Raw genomic sequence first — 12,685 nt, 5'->3', positions numbered from 1 at the left:
CTGGCTGTAACAGCTATGAGAGGTGGGTAGACAAAGGAGATGCAGTAGAGATGGTGTACTTGGATTTTCAGAAGGCCTTTAACAAGGTGCCACACATGAGGCTGCTTAACAAGATAAGAGCCCATGGAATTACATGGAAGTTACTAACATGGGTGGAGCATTGGCTGGTCAGCAGAAAAGAGCGAGTGGGAATAAAGGGAACCTATTCTGGCTGGTTGCCATTTACCAGTGGAGTTCCACAGGGGTCAGTGTTGGGACCTCTGCTTTTTATGATGTATGTTAATGATTTGGACAATGCTATTAATGGATTTGTGCCTAAATTTGCCGATGATACAAAGATAGGTGGAGAAGCGGGTAAGGTTGAGGAAACAGAGAGCCTGCAAAGAGACTTATTTAGGGGAATGGACAGAGAAGTGGCAAATGAAATACAATGATGGAAAGTGCATTGTCATGCACTTTGGTGGAAGAAATAAATGGGCAGACTATTATTTAGATGGGGAGAGAATTCAAATGCAGAGATGCAAAGGGACTTGGGAGTCCTTGTGCAAGATACCCTAAAGGTTAACCTCCAGATTGAGTTGGTTGTGAAGAAGGCAAATGCAATGTTGGCATTCATTTCTAGAGGCATAGAATATAAGAGCAGAGATGTGACATTGAGGCTTTATAAGGCAATTGTGAGACCACACTTGGAGTATTATGTGCAGTTTTGGGCTCCTCATTTTAGAAAGGATATACTGACATTGGAGAGGGTTTGGAGAAGATTCTCGAGAAAAATTCCGGGAATGGAAGGGTTACTGTACGAGGAACATCTGGCAGCTCTTGGGCTATACTTCCTGCAGTTCAGGAGAATGAGGGGGGATCTCATAGAAACATTCTAAATGTTAAAAGGCCTGAACAGATTAGATATGGAAAAGTTATTACCCATGGTTGGGGATTCTAGGAAAAGAAAGCATGACTTCAGGATTGAACGATGTCCATTTAGAACTGAATTGTGGAGAAATTACTTTGCTCAGAGGGTGGTAAGTCTGTGGAATTTGTTGCTGTGGAGGCAAGTCATTGGGTGTATTTAAGGTAGAGATAGATAGGCTCTTGATTAGCTAGGCCATTAAATGGTATAGGGTGAAGGCAGGGGAGTGGGGATACTGGAAGAATTGGATCAGTTCATGATTGAATGGCGGAGCAGACTGGATGGGTAGAATGGCCTACTTCTGCTCCTATATTTTATGGTCTTATGCTTCAACTAAGTACTAGCAAAGGTGGTGAATACTTTCGAACTGCTGACATTTTAATTTTTGAAATTTTAGTTTTTCATGCTTTACCATTTTCTGTATTTTTTTGGCTCTACTGTGAAACAAGGTGCATGTGATTCATAAATAAAAATTCTCAATTAAATTGATGAAAATCTCTGATTGTAACACTCATCTGTGTGAACAAAGGTTTGGAGGCTGAATACTTTTACAAGGCACTGTACCTGAACCCTTCACTGTGAGAGCTGCATAAACAGCTGAGGACCAGGAGAACCTCTTATAGGAGCCCGTTTATCAGTGACCTCAAAGGGGAGGCTTTCCATCACCTTTAGTTTCTTTTTGGTGATTTTCAAGTTGGCTAGTTAATTGATTATTAATGCCATAAGACTAGGAATTTCCTCAAAGCTGCTCCTGGGGTTTCTGCTGGCAAAGTTAAAACACAAAACTGGGAACAGCTGCAAAGTAATTCCCAGTCCTAATCTTCTTTAACAGTTTTAGATGTGGAATTTTATTAAATTCTTTCTTAAAATCCAATTATATTAACAATGCATACCATCAAACTTGCTTAATTCCTTGCAGGATCTTGTAGGTATGGCCTGTTGCTTTTAATTTGACTATTCATGGTGATTTGAACATTGACGGTGTGCATAAAGTGCTCAATAATGGTCACTCCTTGAGAATCAGAATTAGATTTAATATCATCGACATGTCATGAAATTTGTTGTTTTGCGGCAGCAGTACAGTGCAATACATAGTAATAAACACCATAAGTACTGTTTGTGCATATGTGTGTGTGTATATACATGTGTGTGTGTGTGTGTGTGTGTGTGTGTGTGTGTATATATACATATGTGTGTGTGTGTCTATATATACATAGATAGATAGATAGATAGATAGATAAAATTAAGTACTGTAAAAAAAGAGGGAAAAATACTGAGGAAGGAAATGTTCCTGGGTTTGACGTCCATTTAGAAAACTGATGGGGAGAGGGAAAGAAGCTGTTCCTGAAACGTTAAGTGTGTATCTCCAAGCTCCTGTTCCTCCTCCTTGACAGTAGCAATGAGAAGAGAGCATTTCCTGGGTGATGGGGGTCTTTAATGATGGAGGCCAACTTTTGTAGATGTCCTCAGAACAGGGGAGCCTAGTGCCCTTGATAGAGCTGGCTGAGTTTTCAACTTTCTGCAGGTTTTTCCGATCCTGTGCAGCAGATCCTCCATATCAGAGGTGATTCAACCAGTTAGAATCCTCTCCTTGGTACATCAGTAGAAATTTGTAGATATCTTTGATGACATTCCAACTCTGCTGAAAATGAACTACAGCCACTGCCATGCCCTCTATTATGTTGGGCTCAGAATAGATCTTCAGAGAAGTTGACACCCAGGAACTTGAACCCACTCAGTCTTTCCACTTCTAATCCTCGATGAGGACTGGTGCATGTTCCCCTGACTTTCTCTTCTTGAAGACCACAACCAATTTTTTGGTCTTACTGATACTGAGTGCAAGGTTGTTGCTGAGCCATCACTCAACCAGCCAATCTATCTCTCTTCTGTACGCCACCCCATCACCATATACCAGTGTACAGGTGGCACTTGAGTTGTGCATAGCCACACAGTCCAGAGCGAGAAGGACAGTGGACTAAACACACATCCTTGAGGTGAGCCAGTGTTGACTGTCAGTGATGAGAGGATGCTGTTTCCGATCCGTGCAGACTGTGGTCTCCCAGTGAGGCTATAGTCTGTCAAGGATCCAGTTGCAGGGGAGGTACAGAAGTCCAGGTTTTGGAGCCTTTTGACTAGAACTGAGGGCATGATTGTGTTGAACTTTGAGCTGTTGTCAATAAACAGCAGCCTGACTTAAGTATTACTATTTTCCAGGTGATGCAGGCCGAATGGAGAGCCAGTGAGATTGCAACTGCTGCAGACTTACTGTGGTGAAAGTCAGATGGCGGCTGGTCCAGGTCCTTGCTTAGGAGGAGTTGATCCCAGCCATGACCATCTTTCTCAAAGCACTTCATCACACTAGATGCGAGTGCCACAGGACAATAATTGTTGAGGCAGCTCACCCTGCTCTTCTTGGGCACTGTTATGATTGTCACTCTTTTCAGGCCAGTGGGAAACTCCAACTGCAGCAGTGCAGATTGAAGATGTCCTTGAACACTCCCACCAATTGGTTGGTGCAGGCTTTCAGTGCCCTACCCCAACTGCATTTCCTTCATGTCACCTTTTGAAATATAACACATACAATTACCTACATTTACAAAACTTTCTGAAATACCAACATTCTTGAGGGTTTCAAAAATATCTTAGAGCCCATTGACATTTCACATTTGTTGTGCTTTCAAATCAATACCCTCTCTCAGTACTGCACCAGCTTGTCAACCTAGCATGTGTTGGGATCTTTTGGAGTGGGATTTGAGCCCATAAACTTCTGGCAGACACAATTATGCTGACACTGAGGCAAAGGGCAACACCTTAAGAATTCATACCACACATCTGTTTCCTCTTATTCCTCTCATCACACATCCATATAAATTGTTCTTTCAGAAATCTATTTAATCTTCAAAGTAGGTTTTTCTTCTACATGGCTAAAAGATTTCATTGAAACTGCTTTACTGTTGACTACATTGCATTTTTCTACTAGTCCTTTACCTTCTTGTGTTCATAAATAATTGGTATTGGTTTATTTTAAACAAATGTGCTCAACGCCAAGTTGACCTTTGACTTGCCCTACAACCACTGTTTCTTATGCTGTGCCGTCCTTTGAATCTTACTTTTGTTATTCATTTTCTTGAATACTACAGTGTCTGGAGATCAAAAATGTTTATTCTGAATGCACTGGATTTATATATCTAATTTTAGTTCAAAGTGTCGAAGTGTGGAACTTTCCGTTAAGCGTTGGGCTGTCATAAATTATTATACAGTATAAATCATGGTAGGATTACATTGCATTCTGTAAAGTGTAATAAGTTCTCAGTTGGCAGACTTGTAATTTGAACATGGATGAATTTTAATATGAAGAGAAAACGCGGTTTATTGAGGTAGATTTTAAGCTGCTTACGGTTGTGAGTAGCTTCTCCACGCAGTCAGGTGCCACGCTGTGCAAGTGGGTCAGGTGCAGCTGGAGATGTATCTTGTTGCTGAGGACGTCCTGACAGAGAGGGCAGCAGATGACGGGCTGCATGGAATGCTGGGACATGACATGCATCTGGATTCTGTTTGCATCCTTACTGTTATAATTACAGTAAGGGCATTGGTAAAGCTGAAACCAAACAGCATGTAATACAATTTATATTAAAAGCTAGTGGAACATAACAGTAAAACTTCCTGTGCTCTGTCTTTTTTTAAGTAAAAGATTTGCATATTATTTCATTCTGAAATGAAATATTACTAGTATATTCATAAAATATGAAGTCAAATTGAATACAATGTTTATTTTTTTCATTTCAGCACTATACTGATAAAGTGCCTAATCAAACTGTCCTCACAATTCACAATAAAATTGTGAATCAAGTGCATTTCATTGAAATAGTTTTATCACTGTGAAAAATTAAGATTCCTGCTGTATTTTGCTGTTTCCAGTATTTTGATATAAGCAATACAGGAATGCCTTGCATCTATTCCAGAATTTAAGACAAATTGGCTTTACCCAATAAATGAAAACTATATGATTTACATAAATTTATGCTAATTGAAAAATCTCATAGTTGTCAGATTACCTTGAAAACATAATTGCTAGTAAACATACAAAAATTAATTGGAAATAAATAAAAAGCAGAAATTAAAATAAAGCTAGTGAAGGGCGATGTGCTCACTCCATCCTCCCGCTGTCTTAACAGGGATAGAGTTCCTCTTGTTGTCATCTACCACCCAATGAGCCTCTGCATCCAACACATCATTCTTTGTAACTTCTCCCACGTTTACCGGTACATGACCACAGAAACCATCTTTACCACTCCTCCCAATGTCTGCTTTTCTCTGTGATCACTCTCTCCGTGACTCCCTTGTCCATTCGCCCTCCCCACAGATCTCCCTCCTGGCACATGTCCTTGCAAGCAACAGAAATGCTACTCTGCCTATTCACCTTCTCCCTCACCTCCATTCAGGGCCCCAAACAGTCTTCCAGGTGAGACAAACCGTAAATCTGTCAGGGTTGTCCACTGTATCCAGTGCCTCTGATACAATCTCCTCTACATTGGTGAGACCCGATGTTAATTAGAGAACTGCTTTGACGAGCACCCTCCACTCCATTTGTAAAAATTGTAACTTCCATTCTAATTCCCATTCCCATTCCAACATGTCGGTCCATGGCCTTCTCTTCTGCCAATGATGAGGCCACTCTCAGGTTGGAGGAGCATCACCTCATATTCCACCTAGGTAACCTCCAATCTGATGACATGGACATCAATTTCTCCTTCTGTAACTTTTCTCCTCTCTACCTTCTCTCTTCACCCATTCTCTACTCTGACCTCGTCTCCTCCCCTGCCTATCATCTCCCCCCCTGGTGCCCCTCCTCCTTCCCTTTCTCCCATGGTCCATACTCCTCTCCTAACAGATTCTTTCTTCTCCAGCCCTTTTGATTTTCCACCCATCGCCTCCCAGCCTCTTACTTCGTTCCCCCTCCCCTACCCACCTGTTTTACCTATCACCTTTTAGCTTGTTCTCATTCCCTTCCCCCACCACATCTTTTAACCTTCCCCCTCCCTTTCCAGTCCTGAAGAAGGGTCTTGGCCCAAAATGTTGACAGTTGGTTCGCGTCCATAGACGCTGCCTGACCTGCTGAGTTCCTCCAGCATTTACTGTATGTAGCTCGGATTTGCAGCCTCTGCAGAATCTCTGCTGTCAGGGAAGGAAGATTCTTTTGTTTCATACCTGCTCCTGACTGGGTTTACTGCTACCGGTTGAGCGAGGTCTCTTGGAAGGAAGGTCCTCATCTCCCCCCTGCGGTAGTGACCGCTTTTCTACAAACGAGCTTTCTTGAGGTTCTGGACATATCACGTCAGTTCCTTCTAAGAGAATATAATTTATCAGCATATCAATATGTGAACACATCAACGAAGGAAAAATCAAAGATCTTACTTGTAATTATTCATGAGTTTTACTTCTATATTCTGGTGAAAAGACCATCTAGGTTTAGATTGTCATTTAAAGGGGGAAACTTGTAAATTATTTCATTTTCTCACAAACAAAATGAATTAAAACATCTTAATTGAACTTACATTCTTCTAACACAAAGCAGTAAGGTGATTGTTTTGCTACTCATCATAATTGGAAATAGCAAACTACAATAAAAAAGGTATTTGTTTTTTCATATGAGAATCAGTTTGCCTTCACATGAAAGTAGTGCATCCCAATTTTTTTTATTTTAAGCCTATCAGCACCTCATTGTGGGTGGTAGCAGATCATAAGCACCTCCCACTGGTTGGTAAGAACAAACTCCATTGTCAGAATTCATATTTACTGGTCGCTCATTCGAAAAGATACCACCTTCGTGCTCAACAAAGTGATTCTAGTAATTCAGATTTTAATGCAGTTGATTTCCTTTGATGTTTTTGAAAAGAAAAGCCCAACCTTATTTTGATTCTGTAGATGACCCATTCAAGGAAATTAAAACCACTCAAATAGAATAATGGGAAATATACAGATGTTTTTGTACTCATTTGGAAAAAAATATCCACTAGCTAAATATTTTATATACATTTGAACCAAAGGATGAAGCAATAATGTGAAATAGACTTTCCACCAACCAGAAAGTTATTTTTGTTTAAGGAAATTTAAACAAAAATTGCCTAACAGGCCAACTTGATAAATCTAAAAATTACTCCTCGGCTGTTTAGATAACCTCTTGCTAGCTTGGAAGATTAATCAATATTACTCTTTGACCAGCTCCGCAGTCTGGGTTTCAATCTGCTTCAGTTCAGAACACTACATTTGACAAAAAGATCAGCCTATGTAAACATTAACAGTGTTTTACGCGCTAAACAGAATTATATGTTTATGTCTGCTGTGCATTCCTAGATCATTATTGATGGTCAAAGTTTTTTTTAGCCACAGTAATGAATCTCATTGTATTTCACTCAAAAATGGAATTCAAGCTAAATTTACTCTACCTGTGATACAAACATTTGGAATAAAAGTCTAGCCAACTCTGTGTTACAAAATTCAGGCACATTGGAGACAAGGGTGCAGTGCAGATTTCCTAGTATATCACAGTATTCCTTCAACAACAAATTACTAGATAATCCTTTATTCTAGTTGGATATTACACTGCTGTTGGGTAGGCATGTCACATACATCTCATAGCAAACAGAAAACCTCATTTACTAGCCTTTCCAATCTCATCCCTGCTCAGCACCATCTGACATTTTTCAGCTGTTTATTATAAGCACTTCTAATTTTAACTTTCAATTTTCACCATCTTCCAGTCAATTTGAAACTAAATTATCTTGAAATTGACGATAGCTTCACTGGACAATGTTGTGAAAATATATCTTATAATGCAATGAGGATGAGCAATTGGTTGCCATGAGATGTGTATGTACTATTTACACACACACACACACACAATATATAATATACAGTATATGCTGCGCATACACACATACACACAGTTTATATACATACTGTATATATAAAATAAAATGACAATTCTATTTGGCAAATACATAATAAATTATTTAAATGAACTTGTGAGTTGAACTATTTTAAATAGATGACAGTATGTAAATTCTAATATATGCAATTTCCATTACGTGTTCTTAGAACTGTCTTCATGATAAGAGCTATCGTTAGAAGAAAAAAAGTGGACATTTTTTTCTGAAGACAAATACTTTTACCTCATAAATGCTATATTTTGACAAGCAAGTCCTTAAGCAGCACATATTACATTTATGACTGACATTTAATTTTTATTAACATTATGTTTAATACTCAGCTTTAGAGCTTGCTGTCACATTCCTTAACATAAAATTGTTTCTGTGTTTCTGCTTATGTATGTATTCTGACCTCATTTTATTTTCACCTATAAAATAAAGCACTATTCTAAGTAGCTGCCACATGATATTTTCTCAGAGTGACACGGGTTTTTCAAGATCCCAGGAGCTTGGTCAATTACAACTAAACAAAATGTGGTGTGTGATATTTGTACAGCGTGGATCTAGTCTACAAGTCAGGCAATTAACCTGTCTGTTGATTGCAGCTGTCTGAGAGATTTGATTTTCAAGAATAGCCCTGACATTGCTTATCAACTTGAAAATAATATAGCACTATTAACATAGAATAATCTAGTTAGTATACCATTCCAATTATTGCCTACTGGGCGCAAATAAAATGCACTCACCTATTATGCTTCCTTTCCGAATGCCTACTGTTCCTAAATTAATTTTTGACTTATGTCTTAGTCTCAGCCATCAGTATTTGTGGTATAATGTTTTTTTTTGTTCCCAGTAATAATTGGTACTGAATTATCCACATGCATTAAAAGTGTCAGGAATGCTAAAAGTAAAATGATTCTTACATAATATGTAAAAACAATTTGATCTATTCCACATACTAATAGGCTTACTGCTAACATGTAATGAAAAGAACTCAAAAAAATGAAACAAAACAATATTCTTAAACAATTAAAAGAGCGAATACAAACTCTCAACTACAATTACCTGTATAACATATTGCTGGACAGCCATTGTGTTTACACACCGTCCTATATCTCTATGGAAATTAATTGTACCTCAGTTTAACATAATGCTTGTAAAATATTACAATATTTTGCAAATGGCAATGTTTGGAATTGGTTAATTTGGAGAGCCAAGTGCTGTAGAGATTTGCTAAAAATCTACAGATCACAAATTTTGTATTTACAAGCTAATTTAATAATTTTATGTCCAATCTTTGCATTTTGAAGATTCTTTTGTGTTCAGGCTGCAGAAGTAAGAGCCTGCATTTTTCCAAGGCTCATTTGATTCAAAGGACAAATCTTGATCTGCAGCATTAAGTAATACAATTTCTAAAATTAGAAATCAAACTTCAATCTTATTTTTGTACTATAAATGCACAACTGTTCTAAATGCGTTAATTGGTTTCAAACATTTTGAAATCACTGGAGGTAAATAAAATACAACAGCAGAAGTGGTGCTTTTCCATTACGTTTTACATCCCTTGTCATTGATGTGAAATACAGAGATGGAAAAGTAGGTTAACCATTACTGACCCGTAGTTCAAATGGCAACATTTAAATGTCAAACTAAGTCATGCATCAAGCCCTAAGCTCAAACTTTGCACTGCAATGCCTGTGGTGGAATAATAATACATTTTGCAGCAATATTCTGATTAGCTGTAAAGAAGATATCTTTAAAAATCAGATTGCAAATTAGATATTCTTGATGCTTTAGTTTTAATGGATCTATCATGAATCATGACTTCATTGCTTAGTGAATTTTTAAATAAAAATAAATATTTGTGTATAAGGAAAGCTTGCTGATAAATGAAGTTCCTTGGTAATATTACTTAGAATAATGAAGCTTAATTTACATCTTACTCATGTTTACTATATTATTAAAGCATTTCCTTAAGCTATGTCAGAGACACACATTACACTTATGCAGTGAAGAACTAATCTGGAGTTTATCCAGATTAATATATTTGCATAGAAAATGTAATTTTGATTATAATTAATCTAGAGTGACACTAGATTAACATGACAATATAAATGAGATATGGGCGAGTTTTGCTTCACCAGATGTACTTTCAGTCCAATGAAAGCCACTTGTACTTGGGATTCTGAATTTTGCATCCAGATTATTCCAATGTACCTACTATTGAGATAAATTAATGTATGCTACAATATGGTGTCACAAGTATTTGAATACTGTGAGAAATGCAAGGATTTAACTCTGAACTTGGCTTTATTTTTCCTAGAACTGGTATTGCATCATCTAGTGTGATTTTTGAACTTATAATAAGCAAAAATCTATTTTGCTGTTGCATAGTCAATCTGGCCAGACTTGAACTTCCATAGTAGTAATGGCAAATAAGCACGCTGATTATAACATGCTTAACTAAAATACGCTTTTCTAATCTTCATGAGAAGCAGTTGAGCTCTTAGAGCATTCACGTTCTGCGTATGTACACTCGGAACCAATGCTCTTTAAATGATTCTGTACCTCATTCCTGATGAAGATGGCAGAGTTGGTCATTGAAACGTCAGTTATAACCAATACCTGTGCCTGGCTGGAAGCCTGAGAAGTGTTCATTCATTATTATTCTGTATCTTGTCAGCAAGGAGGTACAGAAGCCTGAAGGCACACACTCAGCGATTCAGGAACAGTTTCCTCCTCTCTGTGGTCCAATTCCTAAATGGACCTTGAACACTACCTCACTTTTACTATTTCTACTTTTGCACTGCTTTTAATTTAATGACTTAATATACATATATATATATATATATATATATATACTGTAATTGATTTACTCATTTATTTATTTTTTCTATATTATTATCCATTGCATTGTATTGCTGCCGCTAAGTTAACAAATTTTTTGATATATGCCAGTGATATTAAACCTGATTCTGATTTGGATTCTAATTTCAGTGCCCTGCCTCACTATATGTAATATAATGTGACACTGCCTAGTGTACTGCAAGGAAAGCCAACATACTATTAATATGACTGAGGTTTTCTCTTTGATAGAAAAATTTAAAACCATACAAACTAAGAAACAACAGTGGCAAATTATGCACTGGCAATCTCTGTCAAGGAAAATATGGAAAAGACACTGTGTTATCTTTACCAGATGCTGGTTTAATGCAAGACGCCATTAAACCCAGACAATTGCTGCAAAATGTATTAATGCAGAATTTATTGCTCAGGTAGTAAAGGCTGCTTTGTATTATGAAGGAAAATGACTTAAAAAAAAAGACTGAAAGGCCTCTGGTCAATGATACTGATATGCCCTGGCATAATGGAAAAAATACATGATTGGTATCTAATCCTGAGCTTAAACAAAATTAATATGTCATCAGAGGAATCACAAGTACAGCAAAGATTAATGAAAGGCGCTTAAAATTACAAGCACGCAAACTTATTTGATTAAAAAATAATCTCACTGGCCATTCTGTAATATTCTCCAACTTATCCTCATCTATCCTGTCAGATGGTTATGATTAAAAATAGGTCAGCATGAGGCTACTGATAGAAATCACATGTAAAACATACATGTGATGAATACGATTGAGACGGGGGAGGGGAGCTGGGCACATAATTTCAAGATCAAAGAAAATTTAATATGGAAAACTGACAAAATCTACAAGTATTACCAGAGTCTTTGTCAGACTTCTTGTTTTCTTTGTTGTCTTTTTCACTGGTGTCCTTGTTATCAGTAGCAGCAGCTGGAACAGTGGTTTTACCAGTTCCTTCAGAGTCTTCACTTTGCTCGTCTGCAATTAAAATTGTAAAGGAGATTAGGACAACAGATTAAAAACTTCAGGATCTGTTTCAGGGAAACATTTACTGTATTCTGTACAGAGATTTTAATATAAAAATGTAAAATGCATTCCTGTACTAATTTCAGTGCCTCTGCATTAGAAAACAAACTATTTTCTAAATATTGCTCCCAAGTTATAAATCGACAATAATGTATTTAATGGTTTGCTTGGATCTATATTTAATTGATCCTGAATTTGGATGGTTTTGCAATAGCAACAATTAAAATGACTGTTGTTTATAATTATTGAACTCGATGTGTGGTGATAAGAAACAAGAGAAAATTAATAGTTTAATTGTTCACAGGGTTTTATTGACCTTGTATAGTCGAACATGGCCAAGCCCAATATTTACAGAATGCCAGAACTGAAAATCCAAACAGTTTTGCTCTCAGGTAATATCGATTAGAAAATGTATGATGAATTTCAGACTACCTATAGGGGGCACTCTTTCAGATATAATGCCATATTTCTTCAGGCACCATAACATTGACACCCATTTATGATATTTGCTAAAGAAAGATTATAATGCATTATTCCACCTCTATCTACATTCAAATCTATAAATACAAAAGCTGACACCAATTTAAATAGTTATGTGTTCTTCTAAGCTGTAATGGTGCTGGATTAATCAGTTTATTCAGTTAGCTGCATAGCTAAGGTTATGCGGCACTAATCCATGAAATGCCCACTGTTCCTTTTCATCCTGTGATCATTTGTCTCTCACTGTGTTGATGTCACATTTTAATGAATTTTTAGCAGTCTGAGTAATGCCAGATAACCAGGCCTGCAACTCCCACTGCACTGCACGCTGCGTTCATTGCATTGCAAAATAAAAATCATATTTGCAGGTCCCGGTAGGAATTAAACAAATTGGGAGATGGAAGGAAAAAGGCACAGGATCCTGTCGGTCACAGCCAAAGACTGTACTCATCGGATTCATAAAATCTTAATAACCATAA

General features: G+C 37.3%; 1 protein-coding gene across 3 annotated transcripts in view; it reads right to left on the bottom strand.

Annotated features, from left to right (window-relative positions):
- The window catches only part of zfhx4 (zinc finger homeobox 4), a 268,897-nt gene that overhangs the window by 38,062 nt on the left and 218,150 nt on the right, over nt 1-12,685 (bottom strand). For 2 of the 3 annotated variants that reach the window (XM_059983216.1, XM_059983225.1), the window contains 3 exons: nt 11,559-11,678; nt 6,116-6,252; nt 4,305-4,505 (listed from right to left, as the gene is read on the bottom strand). In XM_059983216.1, the coding sequence (XP_059839199.1) occupies nt 4,305-4,505; nt 6,116-6,252; nt 11,559-11,678 (458 nt within the window). The remainder of the gene's footprint in view (nt 1-4,304; nt 4,506-6,115; nt 6,253-11,558; nt 11,679-12,685) is intronic. The other variant, XM_059983231.1, reaches the window with a different exon arrangement.

Source organism: Hypanus sabinus, chromosome 1, assembly GCF_030144855.1.
Source record: "Hypanus sabinus isolate sHypSab1 chromosome 1, sHypSab1.hap1, whole genome shotgun sequence".
NCBI classification, from domain to species: Eukaryota; Metazoa; Chordata; class Chondrichthyes; order Myliobatiformes; family Dasyatidae; genus Hypanus; species Hypanus sabinus.
Note: the sequence above shows the minus strand (reverse complement) of the source record. Positions and strands in the feature narration are given on the sequence as shown.